We start from the raw sequence: 18272 nt of genomic DNA on the forward strand, positions 1-18272 counted from the left end.
CAGGGTGGAGGCTCCTCCAAATAAATAAAATGAATAAATGAACACAGAACGACCGAATGATCCGGCAATTCCGCTCCTGGTATCTACGCGAAGAAACCGAAAACACTAACCCGAAGCTAATGTCATGTGTCAATAATACCTCAGTACATAAATACTAGTTCGAAAACCAGCTCTACGTTACTCAAACATTTGCTAAAGTTACTTGTTTTAATGATCTTAGATTCTTAAAAATTCCTCGCGGGATGTTCCGATCTATGGACCCGGCAGGCGCCGCGTCAGTTTCGGGCTCCTCCACCCCGCGGCTCAGGGTGGAAAACGACGAGGGTCCCACGTTCGCGAGCGGCTCCGGAGCGCCAGTGCCCGCCGGGCGGGCCACCGAGCGGACACTCGTCACGACCCGCGAGGCCGGCCTCAGGCAGCAAGGCCGCACGGGAAGGGGCGCCCGGGGAACGCGTCCCCCCGTCCGGCTGGGCGCGTAACGACGTGCGCCCGGCTACACCCGCCGTGCGGGGCGGAGGGCTTCCCCAGGCCCGAGGCGCTGGCGCCGGGGACCCAAGCCTCCCCCCGCCTCCCGCACCTGCCACTCGCGGGGACCCGCCGCGGGGCTCTCCCGGCAGCGAGGTCGCCGACCGGCCCACCCCGGCCCCCGGCCCCCGCGGGGCGGCAGGGAGCGCGGGCCCGGCTCAGCCAGTACCTGTGGGGAAGGCGCTTCCCGCCGCGGAGCGGACCGAAGCGGAGCGGCCAGCGGCCCAGCAGGAAGCAGCCACTTCCCGACCGCCTCTTCGGCCGCCGCGGGAGCCGCAGAGCTGCGCCGGCGACCCGGAAGTGCTCGCCGAACCTGGAAGTGACCGCCCGCGGGTGGGCCCGAGGCCCCGCCCCACCCCGCCCCGCCGCGCCGCGCCCGCCGCTGCTCCCACACGCCACTCCGGCCGGCCCGGGAAGGAAGGGCGGGCGCAGCGAGGGGCGCGGCGAGGGGCGCGGCGAGGGGCGCGGCGAGGGGCGCGGCGAGGGGCGCGGCGAGGGGCGCGGCGAGGGGCGGCGGCTCTCCAGCCCCGGGCCCGCGGACTGGCTCCCGTCCCTTCCGGGTGATTCACCAGGTTTACTAAATCGTCAGGGAATTATGGTTTAGAGAGACTCATCTTATCCACGGGTAGGTACGCGATTAGGGATGCTAGGGCAGCCACTCTCAGGCCTGAAGTGCGTTCGGGGCAGTACTGTTGAAGACCCTGCAATACTAAATTGAAGACAAATTGCGAAGATTAGAGCAGGATTTCTTTACCATTCAAAATAGGGCTGATATTCACTTAGCCTAGCAAGCTCCTGTGATTCCTAAAGAATTTTAATGTGGGAAAAATCCGTATTTAAAATTTGTACCTAATGGAAGATAAACATTTCAATATACATTGAGTTTACAAAAATCCAAATGGCATCCTAAATGTGGATTAAAGGCAGCAATATGTGGACAGCCGTTTGCCATTAAACAGCTGAACAGTGATTACGGAGAAAAGACATAAACAAGTGTTACTAAGTGGAATCTCCCGAGCAGATCTATAAGCTAAACAGTCTCATTTATGCCATGTTTTCAGCCACTTATTGAACTGATTTTACTGTTGGATTCCCCACTACGAAAATGATTCTAAACTGTGAAGTACAAAGTGTGATAGTTAAGGTAATGTTTAAAACTCAAGCAGGATGGACACCTCAACTTCCTTGAAAAATAGGAAGTAGCACCCAGACTACAGAAAATGGTCGAAAGCTATTTGAAAGGCTTATGAGATAATTCACTGTAAAAACTCAGTCGCATAATGGGAGACAAAAAAAATGTAATGAGTCAAAAACAAACTTTCCAATTAATTTATTTAAGTTCATTAACGTTGCAAAAATATGATGTGCAACAAATCAGGACACTGTATTCCTAACAAGTCAAAGGAAAATAAAAGATCACATCTCCTTTGTAAATCAAGACCAACCCTATTATTTCTTACAGGGACCATATCAACATCTTGCACACCTCATCAGAACTGAATTTCTCACACTGTAAAATGAAAGCACCAAGCTAGGCAACATCAACTGAATAGTAGTGAAATGGTCACAGCACACTGTGTCTAAATGGCAGCATGTGAACTTACATTAAGATAAATATTTGAATTTTTGAAATCTGTATCAAAGTGTGTGTCTAACATACTCTGAATTGTGTTCTATGTGAATAGTGTTCTGAACACCTCCAATATTTACTTAGCGAGGTTTATGTAAATAAACAGTTTAAGGGGTATAACTTTAGAAAGTTCGCATACAAAAAGTGCAGTGGAATAGCTAATTAGTATTATTTTCCAAGTTCCTCCTTAGCCATAGTGATTGTGAAAACAGAAAGATTTCAAAATGTAAATATTTTAAACTCTTGTAGAATGTCTTGCGAGATAGAATCAGCTATATGAAGCAAACAGCTCAGGATACTTGCTTATCAATCTGAAAGCTTAATTAAACCCTTGATTTTTATTGGATGTTTAAGTGCTTCATGTGACCTTTTCAAAGTATTCTTAAAAGTAATTCTCAAAACATAAGTGAGTAGATCTTTATCATACATAGTTGCAAGAAAGTAACAGCTATGTTCAAATTTTAGTGTCACTTCTCATGCTCAACACATTACTTGTTTTCAAACACCATTTAGACCTTTAAAGGAAAGTTACATCACTGGGACTCACCACTGATCTAATTCATTCACAATTCTGGGATGGGGAAGAGAGGAGTGAAGGGCTCCCTAGATAATTCTTCTGTACATTTAGAACACTGAGTAGATAATCTCCCACTTCCCTTACTAGCTGACCTTCTCAGGCAAGTCTAACTTCTTCATGCTTTCCCCCAGCAACTCAAATCACAAATTCCTGTTCCCTGTGACAAGGATAAACTCTAAAAGAATAGTTGGTCTAACTAATATGCACATAAACTCCTCTATTCCTTCCTTTTGAGGTTACCCATTTCTCAAATATCTAAATAGGATGAGAAAAAATAAGCAAGAAAACAAGATGCAATGGATTAACAAATCTCTATTTTCAGCCTATCTTCTTCCTTCTGATGGAGCAATGTTAGTAATTTTCCACATATAACACGGAAAAAAGGACGAAGCTACTGTCACCTTATATACACCTTTACTGATACCAGGAAACTGGCCTGTTCAATCCAGTAATATCCTAATACTAATTTACCTCTCAATTGAAGAAATCTAAAAAAGCCCCTTCTGCACTAAATCAAACACTTGCAAATTCCCTGAGCACTCACATAAAAACAGCCAAAGAGTAATGCTACAGTCATCTACAAATATCTTATGAAGAAGCAGATCCTTACCTTTTTAAATCCTGAAATTGCAGTTGAGGAAATTCTAGCCACTGATATATACCTGTTAATCAGCAAATTTCAGTATCCCGTGCAGTTATTAAAATTGTGCTGTCCATTTTGGAAAACTACATTAATGTTTACCAACCATAAAATATGAAAAATAACCTAGTCTTAAACTTTAATCTGAGCACTGTAATTGTTGACTCTTTCTGTTCAAGCTTGCTTCTATGAAGAGACAAAGCAGGGGAAAATATAAATTCTCATTATCTAAATATATTCTCAGCCTTTGCCCCCTTCACTCCAGTCGTAACTCATATTGTGTGAAGCCTGCAGGTTTTCCAGTTGGATACAAGAAAGCCTGTTACATGGTGTACAGAGCTGCCATACACAGTACTTCCCTTAACAGGGACACATTCAGTGACATCTGAAGTTAGAGCTACTCTTTACCCCTTTAAAGTTCTTTCTCCTATATCCTTGCTTTGTTATCTTCCTTTCAAACTACCCCCTAGGCCCTCCTTAAAATCCTATCCTCACCCCCTCACCCCAGTTAATGGCTATTAAGCTTCAAGTGTAAGGCCAATATAGCATTTTCCTTGATGCTTCTTAGGAATATAACCAAGCAGAACACAAGCAAATTACTTTATATAGAGAAACTTTTGATTAAAAACAGGCACTCAGAGCCCAAGTATAACAAACTATAGTGACAAAAATAAAATTAAACCAGTTAAGTTAGATCCATGATCCCAACAGAAAGATAAAAATAATACAATTTTATGTACTTTCCCTTCAATCAGCAATTGAAAATTAAAATTGAATGATACGGGGGAAATGTCACATAGTAACACATTATAAATAACAAACTTCATTAAGTGCGCTTTTCCTCTAACCTACCAGTTATGATTTTAAGCCTTATAGTAATGAAGCATTTATTACAGGGCATGTCCCTATATCAGATTCCATTAAGGTGTAGGTTAGAGCAGATGGTCTTTTAATCAAACGATTCACAGCACATTCCTTTTGTTATATCCCAGGCGTTAACACTGTTCCTTCTGAATTTTAATGTTCTAATAGATTAAAGGCTACTTGTACTTAAAAAAAACTATTTAGGAAAATGCACCACTTTTGCAACAAGTTGTATCTATAGTTAGGAACAATGCTTGCAAAAGCAAAAGTGAATAAACAAACTGTTGAACCTGAAGAACTGTGCACTTTATGTGGAGGAAAACTACCTATGTAAAAAGCTCAGCAAATTTTGAACAGGATAAAGACCTACAGGTGAAAGACTACTTAAAGAAGTTGATAGATATAGACTCTAATAACAATTAAATTCAATGATTCTTTATTCATAATTCTCATATGGTAAATTCAGAAGGAATACCTAAATTGTTATTATTAGTTCGCTTTTTCAACACAAACTGTTTTTAAGGAACGAGCAAGCAATAATAGTTTTGGCTTTATTTGCTATAATGACATTAATTTAGAATCTGCCTATGGCTGCTAGGATCCATGTGAAAGTCAGAAGGCTGTTGAGGAACATCTCATCCTGGGAATCCTCCAGCTCCCATAACTGGACTTAGGTTAACATGCCAAGTTTATAACTGAAGAGGACAAAAAAGTAAAGGAAAATTCTCTTTTTTAATAGAAGCTTTATATGAAAAATGGCAATGGTAAATGCCACATGTGTGTTCAGTCTGGGACAGAATAAATCCTAAAAGCTTAGCTCTCATCTGCTTCAATTTTCTAGCCTAGGACATTCTTTTGTAAATTATCTTATAGGAAGGGCTGGGGTGTGATAGCACCCTCACATTTGTTGGAAAACTAATTTCTTCACGTGTGTATGAGTCACAAAACATGACAGACCAATCTGTTGTTTCAGGATGACTGTGTGGGTAATTAAGTTCTAATTGGGCACCTCAGTACAATGTACTTCAATATAAGTCAAGGTACTTAATGAATTAAACAAAAACTTTATATGCTTGTATTAAATGTCGTCCAAGACAGCATAATGTTGTTAGCATAATGATGCGCTAAGACTTACAAAATAACTTACAGTACTGTCAAAATGATTCAACAGAAAATGTGAATACACACATATCTGATTAGATCAAACAACTACCTACTATCAAGTTTAAGTAACCGAGAAACACAAGTATTTTGGTAAAGTGCCCACATTGAGAGCAGTTGAAAAAGCAGCCCCTATTTTCTACAGAAAAATAGTGACAGTGAATAACTCATCACATTCTCTGAATACTACACTGCACTCACAAATTCTGGAGAGTGATACCCTGGACACAGCTTATTTCACATTAGTGAACAGAACAGACCTAAAAGTTTTATAAAGTTCTGACTTTTGGCCAGAAGATAAAATGTCCCATATATACATATATATATATATACACAAACCCCACTTCTCAGCCTCTTAAATTCTCTAGTTCTAAAAATGGCTTTTTGACTTGTCTTGAAAGTTTAAAAAGGAAAAAGTGTGCAATACATTTGTATTTGCCCTTCTGAATTAAGAAACACTATTAAATGAGAAAAAAGGCTTAGGATAGTATTAATCTACTTAGATTATGTACATGACCTTTGGGTATTCATGAGAACCAGTTTAACTGTCCCTCACTTTATGAGCAACTCTGTTTTCTAAGTCACCCAGGAAATGTATCTAACCATTTACAAAAACAAAACTTCGAACATGCACTTTACAAATCATGGTCTTATTTACCTGCATATTCTTCCATAAGACAGGTACACATTAAAAAATATTGCTCAGAAACATAAAAATATATATTATCTCTTTCCTTTACCATTTAGGCATATAAATATTTTACAGAAGATGATGCATCATTCAACAAACAAATGCAAAAACTGCTTTATATAAAGTGTGGTTCTCTGCTATTTAGCAATATAAAATATAAATGATTACAATATAATTAGCTAGAAAAGAGCTAAATTCAAGAGATTTGCAAACCAATACAGCAGTGAACAGTCCCTTATACAAAAGTCCATTAAGGAAGAGTCAAGTCAATTTTGTAACAGGTTACATAAAGATCAGGGCCAATAAATGCATTATAAATGCAAAAAAGAGCACTGCTTCATCAGCACATTCTTCAGTCTTGTTTGGACTAGACGCCAAACTTACTGTTCACTTTTCGGTTCATCTTGTTTTCCATTAAGCTCTTGATCAACTCTGTTTAATGAAAAAGAATATAGATAATAAGACACCAGGAACTAGACAATTTTCTGATAATTGTGACTACTTTTAGCATAGAATATTATTCTGTTAAAAACAAAGCTTTGCAAAGAAGCAGACATAGTAAAAAGGTTACCAAACATTTCCCCAACCAGGAAAGATAATTTTTAAAGACAAGAGGACACTGGCAAGAAATGTGACCCTTGGTTTGCCTAAAGGCTATAAAATATTTTACATACAAATACCCAAATTAACTTTATTAAAAGTTCAAATTACAACAGGTAATTAAAATCTTGCACTGCAGCATGGGTGGGGCATAGATCTAAGTGATGAGAGTGGCAGGAAAAACAACTCCCTCAAAAATGATTTTCTTAACTGAAATATTAAAATGCCACTAATGCCACCAATTGATCAATGTTTTTAAATTCAGTGATAAAAATGTTATTTATAGAACCATAGTTATTCTCCAAAATTTACTGGTATACTTAGAATATAAATGCCTTTCACTTATGTTGATAGTAAGAAGCCATCAAATTTAATAATTGGAAATATCTAGAAGTGGTTAAAAATCAGACTGGATTAGTAGTGGGTTGTATAGAGATCACATCAAAATTTAGGCAAGTGGGGATTAGAAGAATTATGTTAATTACAACACAATTACAAACAACATTTTAAAGATAATGTACAACAGTCTATTACTACTATATTTGTACTTGTTTGAATTACTGATAGAGGGGAGTTTAAAACAATTTGGTATAATATACGAAGATACTTTTCATACTTGTTTTCATTACTATGATCACCACCACCCATTACTAGGATCACCTGAACATTTAGTAAATGAGGCCTAAAAGTCTTGGTCTGTGGTAAAGCCAGATTAATAACATCTAAAAACATTTTTTATGCTGGTACCAGAAGTTTGAAAGGTATATAGTCTTGATAAGACATGCAATGTACATCTAGTCTTTTCGACATCTGAAATAAATTTATGAACTAATTTCACAGTTGCTTTATTTTTAAACTACTATATTTAAACAAACATTTTAACAATTGCGATCTCTCTGGCTACACTTGCGCTAAGCTGTTTGAAAGAAATATCTACAACATTTAGAACTACTATACTTTCACGCTCAGTTTTGAAGCCTCCTTATTAAGTACTCATCATAGAGATTTCACCTTAAGTACACTCCTCCACATATAGCCTCTGTTAAATTTTTAAAAATGTGTTCCTTTATTTTTAAAACTTGACTGTTACCATTTTCAAGCTGACAAGGATTTATTTTTTTAAGACAAAAAAAACTGTGCAAAAATTAAGAAGTACCTGAAACATATACATAATGATTCTATTAAGGTTAAACAAAAGTAAAAAAAAAAAAAAAAAGAAAAGAAAAAATAAAGATATAACAGTATTGGTAGGTATCGAGCAATATATTTAAATAAAAAGTATTGTTCCACTGTTTTCTGATACCTAAATTCCAGGTAATTAAATACTAAGAACTTCGTAAAAAAGGCACAAATACAGCAGATTTTATCAACAAAGGCAATTCATTTTGAAATCCATGAAGCAGCTGGCTTCAATATACAATTACAGACTGTATTTTTGATTTCAGTTATCTCTTTGGCAAGTATACACTAGTACCTAGAAAGGAAAAAAAATTAACAGTATCTAAAATTACTGTCCACATCTCTATGTTAAAGTGTTTGTTACACTAAGTGTCATAAAAAATGTAAAGCTATGATTCCCTCACATGGTCAGCTGAATTCTTGCTCATCAACAGAGTCAAAATGTGTTCAAATAATGTTTCAGTTCCTTATAATTACTTCCTTAGAATAGCTAGTGTTAATAACTACATAACAAATCTTTCACCTTAACTCTTAAGAGAGGCTGTTTCAAAGCTGTTTTGCTAATTTGTCATTATTAAAAAAAAAAAATCCATTAACAAGTCAACTCCAAATCCTATAGTTCTAAATTACTTTATAAAATGGTAACTATTTTATACCTTGCCTTTCATCTTCTAAGCCGAGATATTAATAGCTAATAGTTTGTTATGCTCAAAGCAGTATTCAAAATCAAAGATGGAAAGCAGAGTGTTTAACTATTTAATGGTATGTTGAATTTTAGGTATTTTATCATATGTAGAATTTGACTGGTTAGCAGGCCATTTAAGCACATAGGGAAATCAATGTTGGTTAGCCAAAGAATATGTGCATTGCAAATATAATCATAAACCCCAGGGAAATACACCAATTCTTTAAAAAAGTACATATGTATTTATCAAAAGCACTAGATAGACATTTAAACAATACGGTGAAACAGATACAGCCTTAGAGGGAATTGGGTTTCCAAATAACATTCTTAGCAAAATTGCTCTGGTTTTGTCATCAGCATATATAACATGAAGGAGTGAGGAGGGGTTATGGCCTTTAATTCCTAATTGGCATTAAAATGGTGTTAGAACAGGGTGAATCCAAGCCATATTCAGCATCAGGAACTTTGGATTCACTCTGTATTTGGATTCTGGGGTATGTTTATATTTACAAATGCTATTATCTTTGTCTACAAGCTAACCAACCAATAAGGAAGAGTTAGTCTGTGCAATGCAAATGGACTAGTCTAGATGCAACCCAGTCAAGGTGTGCATATACCTTTTTTGTTTCTTTTTTAACTTTTCTTCTTCATACCTTGGTAGGGAAGAGTTATTTCAGTAAATATACATGTTATAAAGATGAACAAAATTTGAAAAAAAAAAAGCACCAACAATAAGCTCATAGAAGTCTGCAGGCAAAACCAAAAATATTTAGCACACTATGTAGAAAGTGAAAACTGACCAAAGAAATCTGGCTTTGACACATTAAACAGACTAAACCTTAGATTAGTAGACCAAAAAACTTTTTCTACATCATAGCAGTGTGATACCGAAGGATTTATGTTAATAGCCTTCTACCAAATTCCAATGGAATGAACCAAAGTTAGGCTGATATAAATAATACTGTATTTCTTCAGTAATGGGATTATTCAATGCTAGGATGGGTTTATTCAAATTTGGAGAGCAGCATGTTTAAGTTTGGAGAATGTTCTTTACTAATGACCAACCAGGAAATCACCTTAGACTGTAAATAGTCTTTAAAAATAAAAATTAATCACAACCAGAAATAATCCTTCCTGCTTCTTCAGTTGATACACTGAAGAAAATGGTGACTTATGGGGAAGGTGCTAGAAAACACTTCTTTCCCTTTTCCTTAGTTTATAAAAACAAGAGCAGTTACAAAATATTTATCATGTAGGAAGTGAAAAAGAATGAATATTGAAAAATATTTACCTCTTGCACATCAAAATATAAAGATCCAATACAATTAAAGAAATAAAACAAAACATACTGTTTTATGCATTCTGGTATGCCAACATATTCCATGGGGACAAGTTCCGCTAGTTCTGCCAAATTAAAGACGTATCTAATTTTTTGGCTGAATTTTGAGCTATGGAAGAAAATAAAAATAATTACCTCAATATTCTGATCAACAAAAGTGACAAGAAATTCATATAAGGACTTTGTGTTTTTGTTTATGGTTTTCTTTTTTAAAATGCTCTCAGAAAATTACCTAATAAAGGGTCTTGTAACAGCTAGAAGTGTTCTGATAAACCATGAGGGATGTACAATGATTAGTGATTTTAGGTTTTTCCGTAACCTGGAGTTAAAAGAAAAAAGAAAAAGAAATAAAAATTTAAAAGCTCTATAAAGTCTAATGCTAGAAGAAAAGGTAAGGCATTACTAAGTATGCGCAACTTTACACAAAACCCCCTCATCCTTAAGTTCATTTAGATGTGATATGCCTAAAGACGAGAAAATACACTTTTCAATTCTGACGGTCTCTCCTACTGCTACGAGATGAACTTTATTTCATCTGGTTAAATTTTTGTCCACGGTACAGCCTGTTGTTAAATGTCTCCTAGATACATTCACTTGTTTTTAGGATTCTGTCAATACTGAATACAGAAGTAAGCTGTTTTCATTCTTCTGGACAAGAGCGGAACTGGTATTGATTTCTTCAATCACCACAAAAAGCACTGTGCAGGCAGAAAGCTGGGAGTCCAGATCACCACAGGAACAGGAAATGTAAATCAGATCTAACACATTCTTAGGGGGTCTAAAATTCTGAATAAAAATTAAAGGATTACCCTGGATGGTTAAAAAGACCAAATAACACTGCTGTTTTATCATGCATACTCCACAAATAAAGTGGTCATTACGTGTTTTGTTTTGTTTTGTTTTATTTTAAATCGTAAGAACTAGCCCATGCCATGTCTAGGTATTTAGAGAAAACTACTAATGAGTCAGAGTTCATTAAATAAGTTCAAATTAGCTATAATCAAATCAAACCAATTGGAGATTCAAAGTTCCTTCCATCAGTAAGGATGACTAATTCCCAGGAGAATATACTCCCCTGGAGCTCATTCCAAAGTAAGATTAAAGCTAAGCATCTTAAAAACCATAAAATATGGCTCCCGGTGCATGGAGCCTGCTTCTCCCTCTGCCTGTGTCTCTGCCTCTCTCTCTATCTCATCTCTCTGTGACTATCATAAATAAATAAAAATTAAAAAAAAAAAAAAAAAAAAACCATAAAATATGCTAAGCACTATGAGTTAGGCAAAACAGAATGTATTAAAACAGGAAATGTTTTCCACCCTTTTCCAAAATGTAAATTATAGGAAAACGTGGTATAAATAGGAGAAATAAAGAACTATTCTATAGGTTTGTTTTAAGGAATTATTATTATTTTTTTAAAAAGACTTTATTTATTTATTCATGAGAGATACAGAAAGAGAAGCAGAGACACAGGCAGAGGGAGAAGCAAGCTCCATGCAGGAAGCCTGATGTGGGACTCGATCCTGGGAATCCCGGATCAGGCCCTGAGCTGAGCCACCCAGGCATCCCAGGAATTATTCTTTATAAAACAGATCAAAACTAATTTCCCTCACGATATTCTAAAATACTGAATTGAAAAAACAGAAATGTGTTATGAAATTAACAAATACAATTATGGTGTCTTTAAGTGGCAACTGGAAATAAAATTTAATAAAGCTATTATAAAAATTATTCAGACTAGTTCTCAATGTGTATTTATAATACCTTCTATCAATTTGCTGATAGCACTTCCTCAGCCATCCCAGGCTGGGCATTTTTCTTCGAGTTGTAGCACCGTTTAAATAAACTATCATGTAGTTTTCTGCTACTAACAGCTCCAAAGTGCCAATAACATACCTGTAGAAACAAATAAGTTTAATCCTTAAATATTGCTTTGCAAAACCAAACAAAATTATCCAAATTATATAATGCCCTTCCTTCCCCTTTAATGACAGCAAAGCCAACTAAAACTTCAGAACTGCCTTAGTTAGTACTATGATTATATATAAAAGAGAGTAATTTTTTTTAGAAATACATATTTAAAAGTTTATAGATGGAAACGACATGATTTCTGGGACTTGCTTCAAAGTTACAATGGGAAGAACATGCACTTCTGAGAATGAAGTATAAACTGATTAATTATGGAAGATGATTCATACACAAAAATTCAATATACTTCTCTTTACCTTTATTTATGTTTGAAATTTTCCTCAGTAAGATTTTTAAAAACACCACTAACTTAAGAAATAGAATGACTCCGTGGGAATAGAACTAAATCAGTTCAGTTACATTTGGCTTTTTGGGAGTAAATACAGTTTAGCCATATGATTTGGCGATAAAAGTAATTTCTTTACACTTAATGTGTCCTCAAATGTAACATAAAGAAATTGGAACAGGGATCCCTGGGTGGCGCAGCAGTTTAGTGCCTGCCTTTGGCCCAGGGCAGGATCCTGGAGACCCGGGATCGAATCCCACGTCGGGCTCCCGGTGCATGGAGCCTGCTTCTCCCTCTGCCTGTGTCTCTGCCTCTCTCTCTCTCTCTGTGTGACTATCATAAATAAATAAAAACTAAAAAAAAAAAAAAAAAAGTTGGAAAAGATAAACTAAAATATTCCTTCCAGTTTTAAACTGACAATTTTTCTGTTGAGTTGGAAAATAGTTTCATAATGCCAAAGAATAAGGACTTAAAGAAGCAGAATGGGGATAATTATAATCTTTTCCCAGTTAAATTCACTTCCTTAAATTGGAGATTAATTAACCAGAATTCTGTCCAAATTTTTTTGTGAAGATATACTTACTTAAAGAGATTGTCCATCAGGTATCTATAGTTAGGTTGACCACTTTCAGGCATAAAACAGACAGCAAACACAACAATGGCATTTAATCCATCCCCATAATATCCTGAAAAGGAAATTTAAAATCACCAGCATGATTTTACTTTTTCAGAGGAAATCTGTACAGTTGATAGACTATAGTGGTTCATGATCCACAAATTTTTTTGATCAAAAAAGCATGGTTTCTTTTTTAACCTTATATAGTTTTATAAAGATCTTTAACCCCTGAAGAGGAAACAGTGGGCATAAAAACCAGAAAGCCCCTTAAAGTGGCACAATCAGAAAGGCAGCCTTATTTTTAGCAAATAGACAAATGAAGTGATGTAATCCAGGCAAGCCTAATACAAAAAGGTCTGCAATAAAAGAATCTTATGCAAGTAATGGTTTAAGTGGGTGGTTTTTATTTTTATTTTTAAAAAAGATTTTATTTATTTATTCATGAGAGACACAGAGAGAAGCAGAGACACAGGCAGAAGGAGAAGAAGCAGGCTCCATGAAGGGAGCCTGATGCAGGACTCGACCCCAGATCCCAGGATCACGCCCTAAGCCAAAAGCAGCTGCTCAACTGCTGAGCCACCCAGGAGTCCCAAAGTGGGTGCTTTTTAAAAAATAGTTTTACACTCAACAATGTCTACCATTTTGTAGATTACTTGTAAAGTATTAAAAACTAAGATCATATCTCTATTTAACTGAAGAAAAAGTGTTAAAATGTGTATGTTTATTATAATCTCTAGATAATAAGCTGTATCCAGTAACAGATTGTTTTAACTTTCATTTCTATTGTTTATAAACGTGCACTGAAAAGGTTTAAACATTTCAAGAACATTAGCATCTTCAATACCTTTCTCAACTTCTTAGTCAGAAAACACTGTGATAATTCAATAGGATAAAATGGTCCTAATTATTTCCCACTAATCCAAACAAAGCACTATTTCTGAAAGACACTAGGTTTAAACCATGAGGCAGCCCTTACAACTTGCTTCTTAAGAACTAGCTGAATTAATGCAAATCGGTGGACTTCCTGATCCAGATTATCCTGTTTTCTTCATCTGAATAGGATTAAATTAGGCGGAATAATGTAACTGCAAATATTCAAGTGATTTGCTTTTAGATGAATAAAGACTACAGAAATACAGAGGAGAATGCATGGATAAAAAGGGGAGAAAGTCCCAGTTTTGAAAGGGGAGACGTCTAGAGATAGGGCGAAAGATAGTTTTCACTATATACTCTTTTGAATATACTGTGTTATTGTACTAATGATTTTTAAATTTGGTTTTATCCTTTTACTTCAAATCTGTCGTTTCTAAAATGAATGATAAAAATTTAAAAAAATAAAATGAATGATAAATGTTTATTACATATTTTTCTTAACTCAAGGGAGAGTTTCTTTATGCATTTACATTTCTGATACAGCACTAAAAAGTAAGGACAATTTTGATAGCTCTTACCTCCATGGCTGATAACTTTTTTATAGGGTTCAATTGCCTTCATATCAACCCTGTGGTCCTGTTCTCCAATTCTGAACATACGCCAGCGTCGTCCATCTTCTTTTTCCTCTGCTGCTGTGTATTCAGTAATTGAGCCTTTCCTAATAATTTCAGTAGTTTTGGGTTTTGGAAGATCATCTGTCAAAATAAAAAGTTTTTGAATCACAAATTTTTATACAATAAAAATCAAATTAACATGTTAACCACTTTACTATCTAATTAGATTGTTCAGAGAATTTTTCATTATACCTTCTTTGGAATTTTAAGTATTTCTTCTATAATAGAGAAAAAGGCTTGTTATTGATATGAGGCCATTTTACATTTTTGGAAATCGTGGTTAACTTTTTTTGTATTGCCTAATTCAGAAAGTACCTAATCACAGTGCAATGTTTATTCATGAGCTCAAAAAAGATAATTCATAAGCCATTAAAATCTTAGTACATCAGTCTTATAATGCCATTCCAGATTCTATTTACAACATTGTTCTTGGTAGTTACTACTACAGGTTATTTAAAGCAATCGAGAGCTAATTGTTTGTTACTAAGTATGTAAATTATTCCCCAAACACTATAATATCAGATAGAAAGTGGTTAACCAGTTGGTGATTATTTATCATTGATCAGTTTTATTGAGCAGAAATTTATTGAGAATACTCTGAAGTGTACATGCAAAAGTCTATTTTAAATTGACATTAGCCAAAGCAGAAGCACCAATGATTAGGTGTAATTTATATTTCAAGATTGCATTTTAGTGGATTTTAAATGAAGTAATGATTTTTGAAATTTTAGTATTATAGTCCTTACCAAAAGATGGGGAAAGGGGGAACCTACGGCATGTTAGTTGTTTTGTTTCCAAGATAAAGCTGTTAACGGAAAATATCCTTCCAGGAAATGACTACAGCAGCATTAAAGAAAGAAGAGACAAAACACATAGGCAGAAAACTATTTCAGTATCTTTTTAAAATATTGCTTATTACTGGAGTGCTTACTGAACCAGTAGAACAGGGAAGAAAAAAGGAACAAAGATACAGCATACCAAGGATCTTACTCTTTACTGCAGATAAGACACATAGTGCTAAACACTGTTTTGAAATAAAAATCATTTTAAAGATGGAATATACAAACAACTATACAAAGACACTGTACCCAGCAATTATCTAACTAAAGAAAGCATCAAAGCAAAACACATGCCAATTCTTTTGAATTCAAACTAACTGATGAGAAGGAATGTAAAGTCTGGGGACCAAGAGGATACATGAATCATGCTGGCTGCTTACATGGTACAGCACTACCAGGTAAACCTAGTTTAAAAAAATCACCCTTCAGAGCTCTCTCTGTAAACCCTTAACTACTTTTTAGCATATTCCCTATAGTACATGTCTCTTCGAAGCTTTTTTCTTAGCTGACTGATGGAATAAAAGAACATGCCATAGTTACTAGGAATATTTTAGAAACAACATGAAAAAAGTAACTTTACAACACTGGGCAATTAGGAAAGAAAATAAAGCCACTTGTGTCATCTACTAAAAATAGTTTTGAAAGTCATGAGAATATTGAGTGCTAGCAGAATTTCCTATCTTAGTAACAATGATATAGTAGGAACTTTAAAATGAGTAACTTCATGTTTCAACACAATCCCTTAACCATTGATTTTAGCTTCATGATCAACTTTTAAATTTTCAATTATCCTAATAGGAGACCACTATTCAAAAAAACACATATATATACAGACACAAACATTTATTAATGCAGGTCAGATAAAAACAATGAAACATTTACCTTCCCACTCAAATTCATTACTGTTCTCCGATGGTGTGTCTAAGCCATCTAAGTCAATCTCCCCACTTTCATCCAAATCATCTGACAGCACAGAGCCATCGCTAGGATCCAGGGTCAGGCTAATGTCTGGAGCCATGAGTTTCTTTCTGACTTTATTTCCATTAACTTCTAGAGAGTATGGAATGGGTTAAAAAAAAAAAAAAGTGAACAATAGATTAGAAGAAATGTTTACATGCTCAACTTGAGTAAGAGGAAAAAAAACGTTTTTAAGTATTTATTTTTTAGGGTGGCTCAGTTGGTTAAGCCTCTGCTCATGACCTCACAGTCCTGGAAGCAAGCCCCATGTCAGGCTCTCTGCTCAGTGAAGAATCTGCTTCTGCTTCTCCCTCTCCCCCTGGCTTGTGCTCTTTCTCTTTCTCACGCCGTCTCTCTCTCAAATAAATAAATATCTTTAAAAAATGTTTATATATTTTTTAGAAAGAGTAAGAGTGTAAGCATGTGAGTGGGGAAAGGGGCAGAAGAAGAGGAAGAATTATAGGCAGGCTCCATGCCCAGTGCAGAACCCAGCACAAGGTTCGATCTCACAATCTTGGGATCATGACCTGAGCTGATATCAAGAGTTAGAAGCTTAACTGACTGAGCCACCCAGGCTCCCCAAATAAGGGAAAAATTCTAACCATTTCATTCTTAAGAAAAGTAACATTAAGCAAACACAATCCCAAAGTATTAATTTACAAACCTTGGATTTTGATCATTATTGCTTCTATATCATGGCAAGACGACATATCCCAGCAAGGATATATCTTTTTAAGTAACAGAGGCAGACATTATAGTGAGTTTTTACTGCTAAAAATGATCTCCTCTCAACCTTTTATTATAGAAATTTCCAAAACCTAAGGGTATGCTTTTGGAAAGTTAAATTTCCAAAGCATTAAAAAATGCTTTCTTAAAACATTCAACTTCTCCTTTGGCTCTGTATAATAGAACAAAAAGTATTCTTTTTTTTTTCCTTGACAAATTAATGTGTTCAAAAATAGCACAAAGTCTACCATTTCATTGAAACCAAAGTGCCAAGTTCTTACCAGGCTGGCTCTCTGGTCCAGTTACAGCTAAAATATCTGCTTCCATACCATCATCCTCTGGTAAAGGTCTAGAAGATACAGACATAATTTTTAATTCACAAATTAAAATTTTTTTTTGAAGTTCAAAGAGCTATTAAAAATATCTTAGAGAACCAATTATGTGGAACACTGAATAAAATAGTTTCTAAAGCTTCGGTAATTTACAAATTTACAAATGACTTTTTTTTTTTAATTAATTTTTATTGGTGTTCAATTTACCAACATACAGAAAAACACCCAGTGCTCATCCCGTCAACAAATGACTTTTAAAGAAAAAATTTTCAAACTATCAGAGATGATTTACATATTTACATAAGTAGCACATAAAAGTAGATATAAATTCCTTATGTAACTGCTGTTAAATACAACTACAAGACAAATCTAAAAATTATAAACAACCTAAAAAGCATATAACTCAAATGCACGAGTTTAATGTGATATATAATACAATGTGTGGTAAACTGTCCCTCACATGGGAGTATGGTAATGATGGCTACAATTCTTTTGAGCTCAGCATTTCTATATTACTACTATTATCACCATGTGCTATGCAATGACTTAGTACTCCCACCAGCTGTCCATATTCTGTTAATGGACCTTCACCTTCTTATGCACTGGGATGGTCTTCTGACCAAGATGGTATGGAAGCACCATTTAAATATAAGGTCTGCCTTTGCCCTTTTTCTCTTAACCCAGCTGGCGCCAATACAATTGTAAATACAAATGCAAACCAAAGTAGTTGGCCAGATGATCTAAAAAATCCTTTTTATTTAATAAGTTTTTCCTTAAAATGGAAGCACAAAATTAAACAATCCTTACATCCAAAGACTCCCTTCTTCCAGGAACCCCTCAGACTCCAGCTTAAGAAATACCATATTTAAGCATTTTTTGTAACAGTCAACATTCTGAAATTTAAATGTTGAAACAAAAATAAAAGATTATGAAACATCACATACATATTTAGTGAAAGATAAGGTATAGGATAATTCCTCTAACTGTTGGAATTTTCATTTTCTAGCATCAAATGAACACCTTTTGATACTGGGTTTCTGTAAGAAGTTTAATACTCATTTAATTAAATAAGTGGTATCTCAATAAAGACATTTTGAAGTTTTGTTTTAAATT

At 35.6% G+C, this 18272-nt stretch overlaps 1 protein-coding gene across 27 annotated transcripts in view; it reads right to left on the reverse strand.

Moving 5' to 3' along the window:
* Positions 1-18272, reverse strand: part of BNIP2 (BCL2 interacting protein 2) — a 37789-nt gene that overhangs the window by 11748 nt on the left and 7769 nt on the right. For 3 of the 27 annotated variants that reach the window (XM_072738672.1, XM_072738650.1, XM_072738651.1), the window contains exons 3-12: positions 17109-17176; positions 16027-16194; positions 14210-14386; positions 12726-12828; positions 11653-11784; positions 10124-10210; positions 9902-10000; positions 9170-9205; positions 6473-6520; positions 1126-1234 (exon numbers count right to left, since the gene is read on the reverse strand). In XM_072738672.1, the coding sequence (XP_072594773.1) occupies positions 1141-1234; positions 6473-6520; positions 9170-9205; positions 9902-10000; positions 10124-10210; positions 11653-11784; positions 12726-12828; positions 14210-14386; positions 16027-16194; positions 17109-17176 (1012 nt within the window). In that variant the 3' untranslated portion in view covers positions 1126-1140. Of the gene's footprint in view, positions 1-1125; positions 1235-1840; positions 6521-9169; positions 9206-9901; positions 10001-10123; positions 10211-11652; positions 11785-12725; positions 12829-14209; positions 14387-15051; positions 15143-16026; positions 16195-17108; positions 17177-18272 lie in introns of those variants that run through there. The other 24 variants (XM_072738671.1, XM_072738669.1, XM_072738670.1 and 21 more) reach the window with 16 other exon arrangements.

The sequence above is a fragment of the Vulpes vulpes genome, chromosome 15 (genome assembly GCF_048418805.1).
Source record: "Vulpes vulpes isolate BD-2025 chromosome 15, VulVul3, whole genome shotgun sequence".
Taxonomy (NCBI): Eukaryota; Metazoa; Chordata; class Mammalia; order Carnivora; family Canidae; genus Vulpes; species Vulpes vulpes.